General features: G+C 41.7%; 1 protein-coding gene across 3 annotated transcripts in view; it reads left to right on the top strand.

Moving 5' to 3' along the window:
• KIF5C (kinesin family member 5C) overlaps positions 1-16,084 on the top strand; it is a 132,785-nt gene that overhangs the window by 15,165 nt on the left and 101,536 nt on the right. For all 3 annotated transcript variants that reach the window (XR_013228093.1, XM_077320109.1, XM_077320110.1), the window contains exon 2: positions 11,207-11,297. Coding sequence is in view for 2 of the 3 variants with exons in the window: in XM_077320109.1 (XP_077176224.1) it covers positions 11,207-11,297 (91 nt within the window). In the remaining variant the exon portion in view is untranslated. The remainder of the gene's footprint in view (positions 1-11,206; positions 11,298-16,084) is intronic.

The following is a 16,084-nucleotide window of genomic DNA, read 5'->3' as shown; positions in this document are numbered from 1 at the left end:
AAAATCAATTCTGGCAATACATTCATTACTGAAATTCTACTCAGCCACAAGATTTTTAATTTTTCCCATGTAGATAAATCTGCTTATATCAGCTTGCAAGTCTTCTGATTAGGGAGCTCTTCTGCCAGGCATTTGATTGAGACCAGGCATAACCAACAACAGCTGAAGGGCCCCTGCTCCCTCCCTCCCTCCTAGAAATCCATCAATACACTATGCTCATGGACCTGTTTGCACTGTTACCATTGTTACAGTTATCAGTTAGTAGTATTAATGTTACGGTTATTTATATATTATGGATTGTTTCTTGTATTGTTTATACGTTTTATGTAAACCGCCCTGAGCCTCCGGGAAGGGCAGCATATAAATATAATAAATATTTAAAATACATAATAAATAATTTTTTTAAAGATTACAATTTTGTCCTATCACAGTTATTTAATAGAATTGGTGACTACTGTGCATTCAGTATTCCCTGTAATATCTTCTTGTTTTAAGCATGTTATCATCATTTTAGTCTTCTTCCTGTTAATTTTATATCCTGAAAGGGATCTAAATTATTCAGTACGCTCCATTATGTTCTGCAACAACTTTTGTGTATGCAAAACTGACAAAACCATGCCATCAGCATAGGTTTTCATTTTAAATTCTGTCATCCACTTTTATCCCTTTGATCCTTGTGTCTTGTCTAATCTTTGTAGCCAAAGTCTCTATTGCTAGGATAATTAATAAAGGTGATGGGACAACCCTGGCATGCTCCTTTCTCAATGAAAATTCCTTCTGTTAGTTTTCCATTTATTAAAATTTTAGCTTGTTAATTGAATTGTATATACTTGGCATCCAGTTCCAGAATTCCAGGCCACAGCCCACATTCTAGAGTACATTTAGTCAAAAAGGCCATGTTAAATTGAAGACTTTATCTGTATCCCCAATTTTCTGTTCCAAAGTTAGGAGTGATCATCTATCTGTTGGGGGTGCTTTTCAAATGCCTTTCTTGGGCACTCTTTTCTGTTTGTTCTTACCTCTAATAGGCAAGGTAATGAAAGGAATAAGCTACATTCTGATCACTCCATTCCGACTTGAAACTGTGTTTTTTATGTGCTCCTTAATCTTTCTGGGGCCAGTACATACACATGCTATTGGCCCCAGACCTCTTGTGGATAGGAAATAGGATGAACCACAATGTCTATTGACTTCATACACACCCTTCTGATCCCTGTGTGAGTGAGGAAAGAGGATCCCCGTCTGTGGGAAACATGGTGCGGGAAATATTGGTCCTGGAAACATTTCTTCTTAAAGCTGTTTGATGAGGGGGGCTATTTCATGGTGGGCAGGAGAAATTTTGGGATAAGGTGGCACACACTGTTAGAACCCTATGGCTATGGGCCTTCTTCCAGGGCAAGTTAGCTTGTTAGTTTTCAAATATGGGACTGCATAGAAGTCTAAAGATGAAAATACAATTGCATGTAACTGTTGTTCATTGAGTTGCTTTTTGTGCAGGCACACATGTCCCTCCTGCCCCATTGTGAGCTTTCAATATGTACTCATTATTTTATTGCAAGAATGCTTATGGCGGCTCAGGAGAAATGAGGGAAAGGGAACTCCAATTCACCATCCCGGCCTCAACCAAACGCCTGGCGGAAGAGCTTCATCTTACAGGCCCTGCGGAACCCAGAGAGTTCCATCACAGCCTTTAGCTCTTTTGGGAGCTCATTCCACCAGGTTGGGGACAGGGGCGAAATGTCTTGGGGGCCCCAGGACAACCAGCAAGTTCATACCTGCAAAGTGAAGAGCCCTGCAGGGAACATAGGCAGATAAGCGGTCCCTCAGATAAACTGTAACCCCAGTCCTGGATGGAAAACCACTGTTGCCAATAGTAATTCCACAATGCTTAAAAAGTAGAACAGCGGTTCTCAACTGGTCTTACCTTGTGACCCCAAATGCGATGGCGGCAGGTGCACAGGCTGTGGGCACGCGTGCCGAACAGTTGGGCAGCGTGGAGGTGGCCCTTGGAATGGCTCTGCTGCTGCCCACCACCTGCCGCTAGCATCCAGCGCTGCCTGCCAGTGCCGGCCACCACCGCTTGCTGTTGCCACTGCTGTTTGCCGCCACTTTGCCGCCACCACAGCGACAGCAGCAACCATCCTGGGGACCCCAAAGAAGGGGCCAGGCAACCCCAACTGGTGTTGCGACCTCTAGGTTGAGAACCACTGACTTAGAATGATATATCTGTGTAGGAAAATGCTATGAGTTATACAAAATGTATATTTTCCAAGGCATAGTAGAAAATCACTGACTATGGCTTCACAAATGGGAAAGTGCTTTTTATTTATTTATTTGATTTGCTACCTTTAGGAACTTGTCTCATGCCGACTCGTATTATTCAGGTGTAGAATTCAGGCCTACGGTGACCTGGCTCAGTTATTTAGCTGGTGCTGACTGTGCTTTGTGCCTCTCAGCTGTGTTGCTCATGCTTTCCCCTGATTTAGAATATTGATTTTTGAGAGAACTGGCTGTAGTCAAAAACGCCATGATAGGAGGAGGGAGTGAAAGGCAGTGGGCGATATGAGAACAAAATTGGAAGTAACATAAAAGGAATCAATGAGAGGTTGTCGAAACAATAAATGATTGCAGGTTTTGTAGAAGGAACACGATGTCCAACAGCATGGGGGAGCATAATAGCAGACAGAGATGAGAAATGTGTCTTTTAAAGCATAAAATAAGAATAGCCTAGTTTTACTATAATGAGGCTATGCGTATGAAATATTGCTAGAACAGTTTAAGGAACTGTAGAAATGAATCTACCTTTATGCTATGAACAAAAACAGTATAGCAGTGAGATATAGGTGATTTGGATCCTGGTATTGTATCTGCCTTCAGATGCTACTAAAAGGGCAGTTTTATTTTCTGATCCTCCATATGTGCTTTGTGTTCTCCTTTTTTTTTTTTTTTACAAAGTCTTATATGCAATGAATTTTTGCATGACTTTGTACAGTTATCTTATGCGATCCATTCATTCTTAATGATGGGATAACTATATTTGAATTTACACCACTGTGCTTTTTCAACCTAGGCACTTGCTAATTTCATTCACTTATTTCAGCTGCCACTAATTACTAACATGGACAGTTTTATTTCTCCAATGTTTTTGTGAACTGCAGCTGAACTCAAAAGGACCGATTGGCTGTTTTGGCAAAGAATGATGATCACTGTTGGCTTGGACCAATGGTCCACTTACAGACCAGTCTTGAGGGCTTGTCATGGAGGTGAAGGCTGAGTGCCGACACGTCTGAGGCATTGTTGGTTCAGTCCCTGTGAGCCAACATCATAATTAGGCATGGACGATTTGGTTTGGATAAACTGAAAATTACTTGAATCAATTCTCATTTGGGTACTTTTTGGCAGTATCTGAGCTGAATCACCCTTCCCTGCAGTTTAAATGATCCAAATCAGCCTTATCAAATTGCAATTTTGTGAATTGGATGACGATTTGGCTGATTCATGTGCACTGATGGGAAATGCCAATAGCTGCCATGCCCACTATAGTCTGTGGAGCTCCAGCTGAGCTTGTGGTTGCTCTCTCTTGGGAGTAGGGGCACCAGTTCCCAAGGACCCCATGAGGCACATGAGTTACCATTCAAATAACACTGATTCCATGAGGACATGCTCTGCAATTGATTGATCTGCTGCTGCAGGGGAACTGGGTCCTGTTGCTGAGCCAGCTGATCCTCAAAGTATAGCCGGGAAGCCAAAATAAGACACCTGCATACTGGATGGGAGCTACGCTTCTGGGTAGCAGGGTGTGTGAATGACATCTTGGGAAACTTGTGGACTGTAAGCTAAATATGACCAGTGTGATGCAATGGTAAAGAAGACAAATGCAGTCTTGGGCTGTATCAACAGAGGCATCGCGTGGAAGTCACTAGATGTCAGAGTCCTGCTGTATGCCATATTGGTCAGACCTCACTACTGTGTGCAGTTCTGGAGGCCTCACTTCAATAAGGATGTGGACAAAACTGGGAGGGTTCAGAGGAGAGTGATGAGGATTGTCCAGGGCCTGAGGACCAAGCCCTATGTGGTAAAGCTGAGAGACTTGGGAATGTTTATCCTGGAGAAGAGGAGGTCAACAGGGGGCACGATTACTGTCTTTAAGTATTTGAAAGACTGTTACTTATAGAAGGGCAGGATAAGGTTCCTGTTTTCAGCAGAGAATAGGGTCCACAGAAATGGGTTTAAACTACGCAGAGAATGATATTGGCTAGGCATCAGGAAAACATATCTATCTATCTATCTATCATCTATCTATCATCTATCTATCATCTATCTATCATCTATCTATCATCTATCTATCATCTATCATCTATCCATCTATCCATCTATCCATCCGCTCTCAAAAGTCTCGCGGCGGTTTACAGAGATTCATAAAAACAATTAAAATCCCATAAAAACCCACTAAAACATAATTAAAATACAATATCACGATGGCAGATAATTTCCCTTCCCCCCCCCTTGTCCAGCAAATGTCTATTACTCTCTGTCTGGGAGTGAGGGACTTAGTTGGTTTCAGCTAGAGATCCACGGCTGACAGCGCCAGGATCAATCAGAGTAGTGGTGATCTCCCCTCATTGGCACTCTTCAAGCAGCGGCTGGACAGTTTCTTATCCTGGATGCTTTAGACTGATTCTGCATTGGATAGAATAGATGGCCTGCATGGCCCCTTCCAACTCAATGGTCCTATGATCTTAGGAGGGAAAGTGTGACAGAATTCAACTGTCAAACACAGGTAAAAAAAAATACAAGTAAGAGAAAATAAAACCACTTAGTCAAAGAGTGAGTGAAAGAAACATAAGACCATAAAGATAAGATGAGTAAAATTGCAATGCAGGTAGTATTTGCTAAATTGTTGAGCACTGCAATGCACAAATGGAGGAAAAGTTATTGAGTGAATGAAAAGATAAAGGAGAAAAAAATCTTAGCGTATTGAGGAAGAAAACAGCAGCAAACAGTAGATGCGACAGGAGCAGGATGCAGAAGGGAAATTTGATGATAAGCAGAAGAAGACAATGGAGATCAGCTGTGTCAATTGAGGCAAAACAAAGTGAAGAATATTAATAAGATGTGTGATTAATGTGCAAGTTAATAAAAGTACCGCAGTGGATGTAAATTACAGCAAGAGATATATGCCAGGGAAAATAGCCTATGGCATGGAATTCAAAATTAGAAGAATGAGAATGATAATAGAAAATTTATGGACATCTTAATGAAAGGAGTTCCCACAAGCATGAAATATACCAGGGAGGAAGTAGAGGAAAAGGCTGAAGAATGAAAATATTTGAAAGACTATGAAAAAGAAATCCAAGACTTGGTCAAAAGGGAAACACTAAGGAATGAATACTAAACGACAGAAATGTTGCATTTTTTTGTAATGAACATCTTCAGTCTTCTGTACAATTCCCCTTTGGGACTGTTTCTAAGCAGGCCTGCTGCATCAATGTCTTGTTTCCAAGCTAAAAAATCCTTTGGAGTAGGGTTCCCAAAGTGGGCGGTACCCCCCAGGGGCATTGGGACAATCCAGGGGGATGGTGAGGAATTCTGGGGCAATGAGGGGAAGGGTAGCAGTGTGATTTCCTGCTTCAGCTGCATTTTCATAGCGAGACATGTTCCAAGGTGGCTTGCCATTGCCTGCCTCTAGGTAGTAGCAACCCTGGACTTCTTTTGTAGTCTCCTACCCCAGTGCTGACTGGGGCCAACCCTGCTTAGCTTCCTGAAGAAAACGGCAGCTTCAGAAGGTGGCCTGGAGGCAATCGTATTCCTGCCAAGCTCCTTCCCCTCCTCAGACTCTGTCCTTCCCTGGCGCCACCCCAGATCTCAAGAAATTTCTTAACCCAGAGCTGGCAATACTTCCTCAAAAGTCCCCATATTTGGAAAGCTGGAAGAGCCTTCTCCTGCTTGCTCCTGGCCATGGGATTATCTTTTTTTCCCCTCAGACCATTGCATGTGGGCAGTTCACAACAATCAAAAAAAGAACCGTAGACAATGTTAACGTGTTTTGAATTTAAAGTAGAACTTACACCAGGAAAAGCATGTATGTTTGTGTGTGTGTGTGTGTGTGGGGGGGGTGCAAGGGAGATGGCCTGGGAGCCAAGAGGGTGGCAGCCTAAAAAAAGTTGGGGAACCACTGTTCTTGCTTCTCCTCCCCCATCTTTTCCTGCCCAAAGGACAGACACGTGGTGTGAGGGTACCTACTTCCCTCAGTTCTTTTTTCTTTTTTTTTGCCACTGATGAAAAAGATTTTTCTTTCCAAAGCTGCAGCTTCTGTGAAGAAAAGTGAGAGAAAGTGATCTTGTCATTTAATACTGTTTTAAGCCAGGAGAATTTTCATTGTAAGAAAAGCATACTTTCACATTAAGTTGTTAGGCATTTCGAGTAAAATGAAGGGGGCAGACTGTCATGCTTTGACTAATGACTGGTAAAAGTATATAGAGTCCTCTGTTTTAATGATATGATTGATGATGACAATATCGGACGTAGATAGGAAGTGTGCTTTCTATTACGTTATGGCTTGGATCCAGCAGCCGTGATAGCTGACGCAAGAGAGCATGGCTTTCTCTTCTCACATCCTGTTGCAGCTCAAAATGCTCCCTGGCAGGATCCTCAGAAACAGAATGAGGGGGGAGTCAGATCCAACCAACCACTTATCAAATCAGATATGAAAACACTTGGTCACCTAAAAGTAAAATGGGAGATGGATATTAATTTATCAGAATAGCCTTCCATTTTACTAACTGGTTGCTCATAGATTTTTCTGTCATTTCAGACAGATCTGTTTTAGTAACAGAATTTATTTACCTGTTCAGAGAAACATGCTTGAGTCATGTTAGCAAAGTGTGGTTGAACTGCGATTGATGAAAACGGGTTTCTTCTGGGCCGTCATCTCTTCCCGGTGCCTCTGAATTGCTGTGCTGTGCTGTGTGTAAAATGTTTGTTGCCTTCCTGCAGTGCTACTTTCCCCCTCGTCTGCCCTTTTTTGCTGCACAAGCTGCCTTGGAGGCTCGGGGTTTTTTTATTTTAAATCTTCTAAGCGGAACGCTATGATAGTATAGTGGCACCATTGGGATCAATTGACCACCTTTTAAGAAGTGGTCAATTCGTCCCAATGGTGCCACTATAGCTTTCAGCTTAGAACATTAAAAAAAAAACCCTCAAACCTCTTCAGAGACGACTCATTAATGGAAGGAATCACTGTGTAAAACTCCTGTCGCTGTATCACTTTACTTGAAATTGCGCCCACAATGAGTAACATCCAGTTTAGAACAGTAATATAAAACACCCCCAGTAGATATTTAAAGCCAGAGAATGGAACAATTAATGTAAAATACACTTCTCAGAGAACAGCCTCCAGTTTGAAGAAAAAGTTTCAATCTTCAAACACTGGGGGCAAAGTTTAGCACCCCTAATAATAGAAGCAGCACCTACAGCTTTGAGAAACAAATGCCCTCTATGACCATTTCTAGGCAATTTCTAGTCACCTCCAGATTAGATTTCTGTAACTCACTCTACACTGGGCTGCCTTTGAGCTTGATCCGGAAACTGCAACTGGTCCAAAATGCAGCTGCTAGGGTCCTCACGGCTACACCTTGGAGGGCTCACATCCAGCCAGTGCTGAGGCAGCTGCATTGGCTACCGGTTATCTTCTGGATCAGGTTCAAGGTTTTGGTTTTGACCTTCAAGGCCATTCGTGGTCTGGGCCCAGTGTATATGAGGGACCGCCTATCGCCCTACGCCCCCTGCAGGGCCTTCTGCTCTGCAGGGGCTAACCCATTGGTCATTCCCAGTCCCAAGGAAGCTCGCCTGGCCTTGACCAGGGCCAGGGCCTTTTCGGTCCTGGCCCCAACCTGGTGGAATGAGCTCCTGGAAGAGCTGCGGCCCCTGTGGGAATTGTCATCATTCTGCAGGGCCTGCAAGACGGAGCTCTTCTGCCAGGCTTTCGGTTGAGGCCGGGCAGCAAGAAGATCTAGCCCCCCTCACAAATGTGACGGTTGCGTCTGTCATCTGCCCCCTCCCTTTCCCTTCTTAGTGGCTGTGGAATTGGGTTAGCTATATTGAATTTTGCCGCCATTCTTGTCTTAACTTTTGTATTAACTGTATTATGTTTATTGTGCTTTTATTGTTTTAGGGGATTGGTTTTTATGTGACCTGCGGGATATAAATTAAATAATAATAATAATAATAACAACAACAACAACAACAACTGCAGTACTGCCAGTTGAAGCCTGGGGATTTTGGTCTGTAAGAGCAAGGGGAAGGGGACAGGGCCCTTTCAACTACTATTGAGGGATAGAACCAGCAGCAACCACAAAGTGACTTATTTACCACACAACTTGAGTGACTAACCCAGGCTGCTTGCTATGGTTCAACAGACCCACCCTACAAAAGCCAATGTGGTAGAGGTACAAACTAGGATCTAAGAGACCCTGGCTCTAATCCCCAGTCCGCCATAGAGATTCACTGAGTGAGCTACATTCTGCTAAACAATCCATCGTAAATCTATATCTGGCTGACAAGTAATAGGTTTCTTTAACAAACTGAGAGATTTTTGTGTGAGAAGTTAAAAATGGAAAATGGTGCGTGTTCATTTGGAAGAAACAGCCACCTTATCAATATTAGAGAATTCTACAGAATATTTTTGGTGGCTGTTCGTTTCCACTTCATGAAGATATGCTGCAAATGAACACATTTATTTCTATCCCTTTGAAACTACAGGAAGCTTCCTTGTATTCCTTTACAAAAGGGAGAATTAAGGCATCATAAACAAAATATCCATGCAGGATAAGTGTATTTTGGTTTCAGCAACATCCTTCGTGTAATGAAGGACTTATATGAGCAGTAATTGCATACATGGTTTACCTAACCCAGGAGTAGTCAAACTGTGGCCCTCCAGATGTCCATGGACTACAATTCTCATGAGCCCCTGCCAGCACTGGCAGGGGCTCCTGGGAATTGAAGTCCATGGACATCTGGAGGGCCGCAGTTTGACTACCCCTGACCTAACCTATGTGGTACTCCAGTCTTCCTTTTAGCAATCCCCCTCCCCCCAAAAAAGCTATATTGAAAAATGGAAACTGAAGACTGGCTAAATGTGGGGGTTCATACATTTTTACTAGTAGTTTCAGAATCAGATAAATGAAGCAGGTGATAGGTTTATAATCTTCTTTATAGTAAAGGTAAAGGTATCCTCTGTGCAAGCACCAGGTCATATCTGACCCTTGGGGTGACTCCCTCTAGCGTTTTCATGGCAGACTCAATACGGGGTGGTTTGCCAGTGCCTTCCCCAGTCATTACCGTTTACCCCCCAACAAGCTGGGTACTCGTTTTACCGACCCCGGAAGGATGGAACACCGAGTCAACCTTGAGCCGGCTGCTGGGATTGAACTCCCAGCCTCATGGGCAGATAGCTTCAGACAGCATTTCTGCTGCCTTACAACCCTGCGCCACAAGAGGCTCTAATCTTCTTTATAGAGAAATCAAAACGGAGCAAATGGCACAGAGGCATTGGATGGGCAGAGTGTGGGAGCTGTGCTATTAGAGAGAAATTATTTGTATCGAAGTTGGCTTCACTGTCTTCCTATTACCTGGTTGGCAAAAACCCTTTTAAGAGGTATATTTTGAATTGAGAACGGTCTGCCTTGAGATCCACTTCCAGAGTGCCAAAGAGAAAGGATTCTGAACCTTTCCTGTGAATAGAACGTGGCCAGAGCGTTCAGCAGCTTACTCCAGTTTATTTGCATTTAGCTCATGGAAGTTAATACTGTAAGGGAAGGAAACTTAACAGAGCTCAAGACTGATTGGGAGGTGATTAAAGAACCGTTGACTCATGGCAGGGAAGCCTGCAATAGTTGCTATGGGGATATTCTTAAAAAGTGGCCCCCTGATGAATGTGGCAAGAAGACCCTTTTTGACACCTTCTCTGTGTCAGATTGCCCTCATCCTTGCTGCCATTTATACTGATGCTATGGTATCATCTAGAAATGTTAGGTAGGCTCTTCGTATTCCCAGCAGTCGCAAGGACTGGCAGGGAGATTTGGAACACAATGATCCAGTCATTTAGCAACTCTTTATATGTCGCTATTCAGACGAGAGGTTGCTTGCTTCACCATACCTGTGGCAAACTGTGATGTATGCTCCATTCCTCAAGGATACTTTGTGTGTATGTGTGTGTGTTGGGAGTGTCCTTGGAGTTGGTGGTTTTGCAGAGGAATGAATTGGGAGATGCTAGACTGGATGGATATTTCACATTCTATTTTTGTGGCTTGAAAGAAAATTGAAATTAAAATTTTTTCTAGATTTCTAAAGATTTTTTAAAGTACTTTTTACTGTTTCTCATTTTGCACTGGTCTTGTCAGTACCTTTTGGAATCCCTGGAAATTCTAAGCAAATGATATTGAATTGCTTAAATCAGGCTTTCTCAACCAGAGTTTTGTGAAACCTTGGGGTTTATTAAAGGCCCTGGAAGTGTTTCCTGAATGGGTGGGAGTTAATTATTTTATATATTTTAAAATATTTTATATATCTACATATATGGTCATGTCAACCTCCCAAATGGCCAGCGATGGGCCTGGAGGGAGTGGGAAGGGGAGGGGGCCCAGGTGGGCTTGTACTCAGCTACACTTCCCAACCATCTTCTGCATGATCGCATCACTTCTGGGGTTTGTCGAAGCCTGAAGAATTTTTCATGGTTTTCTCAATGGTAAAAAAGTTGAGAAAGGCTGGCTTAAAGAAAGAAAGGACACATGTGGACACAATACATGTTAATAAACTTTACTTCCATGAGGAACAAAATAGGAGTTGGTCATATATGGGAGTTTCATAATGTTTTGATAGATTCTCCTCTTCAAAGTTAGATGTCTTTTCAGATTACTTATATTTTAATTTGCAGTAAAGAAAGTGAAACCATCCAAGTTGTGACACTGATGAATGTGTTTGTTGTTAAGATTCAAATAGATGATCTAATAGGAAATTAGAATTCTAACACGTTTGCTAACTGCTGTGGGTATGCTATGACAAATGTAGCATTTTGTTAATTCCACCGTCTTATGTAGTAATCAGCAACCCCCCAAAAGCAGATGTAACATTTTAGATGGATCTCTGTACTTTATAAATAGTGGTTTTGCTGGGTTATTCCCTCCTAAAATAGTTATTTTTATTTCAGCAAGGAAAACCATATGTCTACGACAGAGTGTTACCTCCCAATACAACTCAGGAACAAGTCTATAATGCTTGTGCCAAGCAGATTGTTAAAGGTAAGAGATATTTAGTTATCTTCTGTTTTTTCCCCACTACCCCTGTAAGCACATTAATGTGAATTATATATAAGTGTTCCTGCTGCAGCATGTTTATATATTTGCTTTCTTTCCTCCAGGATTTCCATTAACCTGCTAGGATTAAATGCTGGGAGTACACCGTCATGAATTGTCTCAATGAACAATAGATCATGTCCTCATTATTCCAAGTGGCAGGCCAACCCTTAGGGCTTTTTCCTTCATCATGTCTTGGGACCAGAAAAGCTATTTCGAGGATGTATTTATGTATATATCTTTCAAAGAGGTGTTTATTACTGAGCATGTCATTTTGCGCAGTAGTCATTACAACTATTGATATGAATACCAGTTGACAGGCAGTTTTCTATTTGGGTGTCCAGACTACAAATATGTAGCGATGATAAACTGTTATTCTCTGCCTCCTGAAATAGCACATAAAACACGCCCCCCCTAACAGACCAAACTACATTGTTCTGAGGGAAATAAAATGTCTGCATAACAGTACTACCAATCTTAGATGTGTTTTTTAAACACCAGTCCCTGTATCATATATTAAAATTGTTTTGAAAGGTTCCAGTTAATTGCTTGCCTCCCCTCCCCTCCCCCTCAGCTTCCCTTGTGTCCTGCTCTGGCTGTTTGTTGTAAGAGGAACAGAAAAGCTTCAGTCCATTATCCGTGCAGGGAAATATTTTCAGCCTATCAGCTGAAAACTGCTGACTGAAAGGAATTAAGCACCATGGTTACTAGGTGTTGTCCTTGGAGTGAATGGAAATAATATATGGCCAATATAATGCAAACTAGTGGCCATTTTTCTCTTTCACTGTAGCATCTGGAGCACTGGATAAAGGCAAATTGATATTTGAATGATGATTTGGTGAGGGCTGCCTGGTGAGCTCTTGTCAGCTTCCTGACTGTCCCATTTCGGTTATTTGGATGCCTGACTTGGTTGAATAATTTGTGATACGTGTTTTTTTTGTATGTAAAATGAGTAAATACATTTTTTTAAAAACCTAAGGCATCGGGGCATCTTCAAGATGTGCACATTAGGGTTTTTTTAATTTCCATATAGCTCTATAATCTCTCTTGTAAAGATCAGGTGAATTGTTATTTTATAGGATGGTGATTATATAAATGTGCTTGGCACATCACAGAGTTAATGGCATGAAAAAAAACAGATCTTTCTCTCTGCCCTGAAGAAGCTTAGAGCATGAACAAAAGATTCCGCTATTTTCTGAGCAGAAACCTCTTTATGAGGAGAAGGAATTAAAATGGCTTGAAGAACAGAAGCAGAAAAAAGAGAGAAAAACTAAAACTGGGATGAACATGTAAAAATAAGGGGGCAGAGGTTGGTTTGCAAGAAGGGGGTGATCATGTCAGAAGCTTTCTGGATTCCTAGGACAATTGCTTCTGTGAGTCACTTTCCTTTTTAGATGCTGTCAAGTGTTATGAATCCAGGACACTCAAGATGATTGAATAGCTTCATCTTTAATTTCTTCACTCTTGCAGATTGTATCTTATCACTGGGTTGCAAATACCTATTTCCAGTACTGGAGATTGCAAGCAAGTCATAAAATAATTAAGTTATAAGGGCAGTGTTGGGCAGTTTCCTGAAAGGGAAACATATAGGTTGTGACCTTCCTTAGAATACTGACCTGCTTTTAAAGTTTTTGCATTAACTATGTAAATGTAAATAAGCATCCTGTTCTAAAATGAAAAATTCACCTTGTTCCTTTGGTATAGATAGACTTTATATGTGAATATAAACATATATAAACACACAAAATATTCTGTATTTAAGAATTAGTATGTTTTAAGGCAAGAAAGAAGAACCAAAGGTGTACTTGTCTTTCTTCAGGCATTTTCCATTGTTTTTAGTAGCTATTTTTTAATAGTTTGACTAATTTTTATATACAACTCGTCTCTTACATCTCTTATAGAGCTATTTTTTGCTCTTTGTCAGAAAACAGCTGTTTATCTGTTTATTGCTGGAGGCCTGAGATTTGCTGTCCTCTAATCCAGAAGCTCCATTACTGCTTTCCACGGCTGCATTTCTAAACATTTCTACATCAGTGTCTGTATTCTTTGGTTGCTGTGGAAAGTGAAAGGATTGTTCCTCTGTTTAGCTTTACACTCTGTTTGCTGAGGCGCTTAGGGCTAGATCTTAATTGTTTTGTTGGTTTGTGCTTCTTTTGATGGGGTTGTATTTATTTGGCTGAGAGATCTATTGAACCGGGTGGCTTTTCCCTTCTTCCCCAAAAGCTTGGCTGCAAATGGTAACCAGCTGTTCCCAGCCCCAAATCTAACTGCAACACATTCTGCGCAAGACTCCAACCAAAGGTCTTAACATCGTGGCCTATATAACCCTTTCTTTCCCTCTTCCTTTTTTGTATTTTAATATACATCCTGATGATGGGTTCTAGAGCACACTGTGGTGATGTTGGTTGATCCAAATTAATAGTATTGCATGTCTTTGGCTGCGGGGGAGGGGGGGAGAGGCTGGTAGTTCCACTGTCAGTAGTAGAAGAGTTGTTTTTTTGTACCCCGCTTTTCACTACCCGAAGGAGTCTCAATCGCCTATTCTTCCTTTCCCCACCATAGACACCCTGTTGGGTGGGTGAGGCTGAAAGAGCACTGAGAGAACTGTGCCTGGCCCAACGTCACCCAGCTGGGTGCACATGGAGGAGGAATGGGGAATCAAACCCTTTCATCTACTCCACCATGCTGGCTGTATATAGAATAGGTGGGAAATTACAGAGACAAACCAGGTTAGGGGAAGACAGAGATCTGAGTTAATCTCTCCCCCTGTCCCTTCTTGAGCTGAAGGGTCCTTAGTCACCATACTTTGGTGTGGCAGGCCTGAAACTGCTGCTGATAGTCAATGGAAGGAAAATCAACTATTTGGCCATCCAGCCACCTCCATCTAGTGACGTCCAGGATTTCATGACCGTCTCATGTGATAGGTGGCCTGACGTATTCAGGGTGGCACAATCTCAGTTTGGTGTTCTGTTCTTGCCAGGCAGTGTTGATGTAGGAGTGAAGGAACTCTTAGTACTTAGAACTACTGATTTCTTCAACAAGAGATCAGGAACCAACAGAAATGATCAGCCCTGGATGGTTTCCTGTTGAGGATTTTCTGAGTGGTATGGATGATAGTTCTGACGAATCTGTAGGGTGTTGATCTTGAGAGTGGAGATAACCCAAGCTGTTGACACAGCCACTGTGCCTTTTTCACTCACTGTTTAGAACATCTTCTCCTCCTTGCTTTACCAAACAACTTGAGACAATTAAATTTCATGGACTGCTAGAGTGGTGTTGGAGAAAGGCTTGGGGCAAATCCTGATCAATTGCAGGCTATTGTCTATATTAGGCTCTACTCTGTGTTGATGATTGTGGTGAAGAACCTTAATTTCTCCACCATTTTGTCTGTTCAGTGCCATTCAGTTCCCTATGCAAGTTAGTTGACCATGACAAGCTTTTTTAGTAGCTGCCCCACTTTGTTGGATACAAGACATGCATATTTAAATCCATCCCCTTTAACCTTTATTTATTTATTTATTTATTTATTTATTTGTACCCCACTTTTCTCCCCGGTGGAGACCCAAAGTAGCATACATCATTCTCCTTTCCTCCATTTCATCTTCACAACAACTCTGAGAGGTAGTTTAGGCTGAGAAGGTGTGCTAGGTCACCCAACAAGCTTCTGTAGTATTAGTGGGGAATCGACCTGAGGTCTCTCCGATACTAGTCCAGCACTATTAACCACTGTACCACTCTGGTTCTCTTATGAAAGTGCAAAAGTTATCCTCTTCATTTGAATGAGTTGGCCATATTACTGGTACTCCTTTTTGGATTGTGCTAGGGTGTTTTGTTTTCTCTTTCTTCCATTAGAAAGGTTTAAAACCAATTTTTTGTCCCATGTAGCTTATTGGTTGTACATTTATTATGTGGTTTAAATATGTTCTAGTTCTGCTTAGAAGACTTCTGTCAAAAAGCATCATTAAAATGGTTAGAAAGATCAGTCTTTAGCATATGTTAGTGCTAGATGAGTGTGAAATTCTGGTTCTCCAGCTTTCCTTGGCAGCCTGTGATTGCTTAGTGAGGGTAGAGATACTGCTGAATTTGATTTTGTAGAAAGAAAACAATAAGGAGAAAAGCTACAGTCATCCATAACCAGATAGAAATAGCTGTCATTCTAATCATTGTAGCAGGATAACTCAAATTCAGCAGCCTTTGTTCATCAGATCTTGAGGTTTATGTCTTTGAAAAGGCTCCTTTGGGGCTTTTATAATATTACCTAGACTTTCCAGTCTTAGATGCATAAGGAGTTCATCCATTTCCTCAGTTCAGTCAGGCAATTTTGTGCAAAAGTGAAAGGAAGGAATTTAAACACTTATTTGAACAAAGGTTTACTTTTTCATGCTACCTTAGCTAGAGTTAGTTAATATAATTTGTCAAAATTTTGCCATTTATTTATTTATTTGTACATTTGTATACTGCTCTCCCCTGAGGCTCAGAGCCATTCACATGAAACATAAGGAACAAGAACAATACATTAAACCCAATAGTTATGACAACTGGATAATAACAGTAATAATAGTAACAGTAAACAGAGAATAACAGTCTAACAAAACAGTTTAACATACCCATAGTTGGTCAGTTCAGGTATATGGATTCATGGGAGGGAGGTTTGGGGACCCAGTGGATGTTGTTAGTTATGGTCGACCTCAACCAAATGCCTGGCAGAGGAGCTCCTTTTCTTGAAGCCCGGT

This window comes from Paroedura picta, chromosome 2, assembly GCF_049243985.1.
Source record: "Paroedura picta isolate Pp20150507F chromosome 2, Ppicta_v3.0, whole genome shotgun sequence".
Taxonomy (NCBI): Eukaryota; Metazoa; Chordata; class Lepidosauria; order Squamata; family Gekkonidae; genus Paroedura; species Paroedura picta.
Note: the sequence above shows the minus strand (reverse complement) of the source record. Positions and strands in the feature narration are given on the sequence as shown.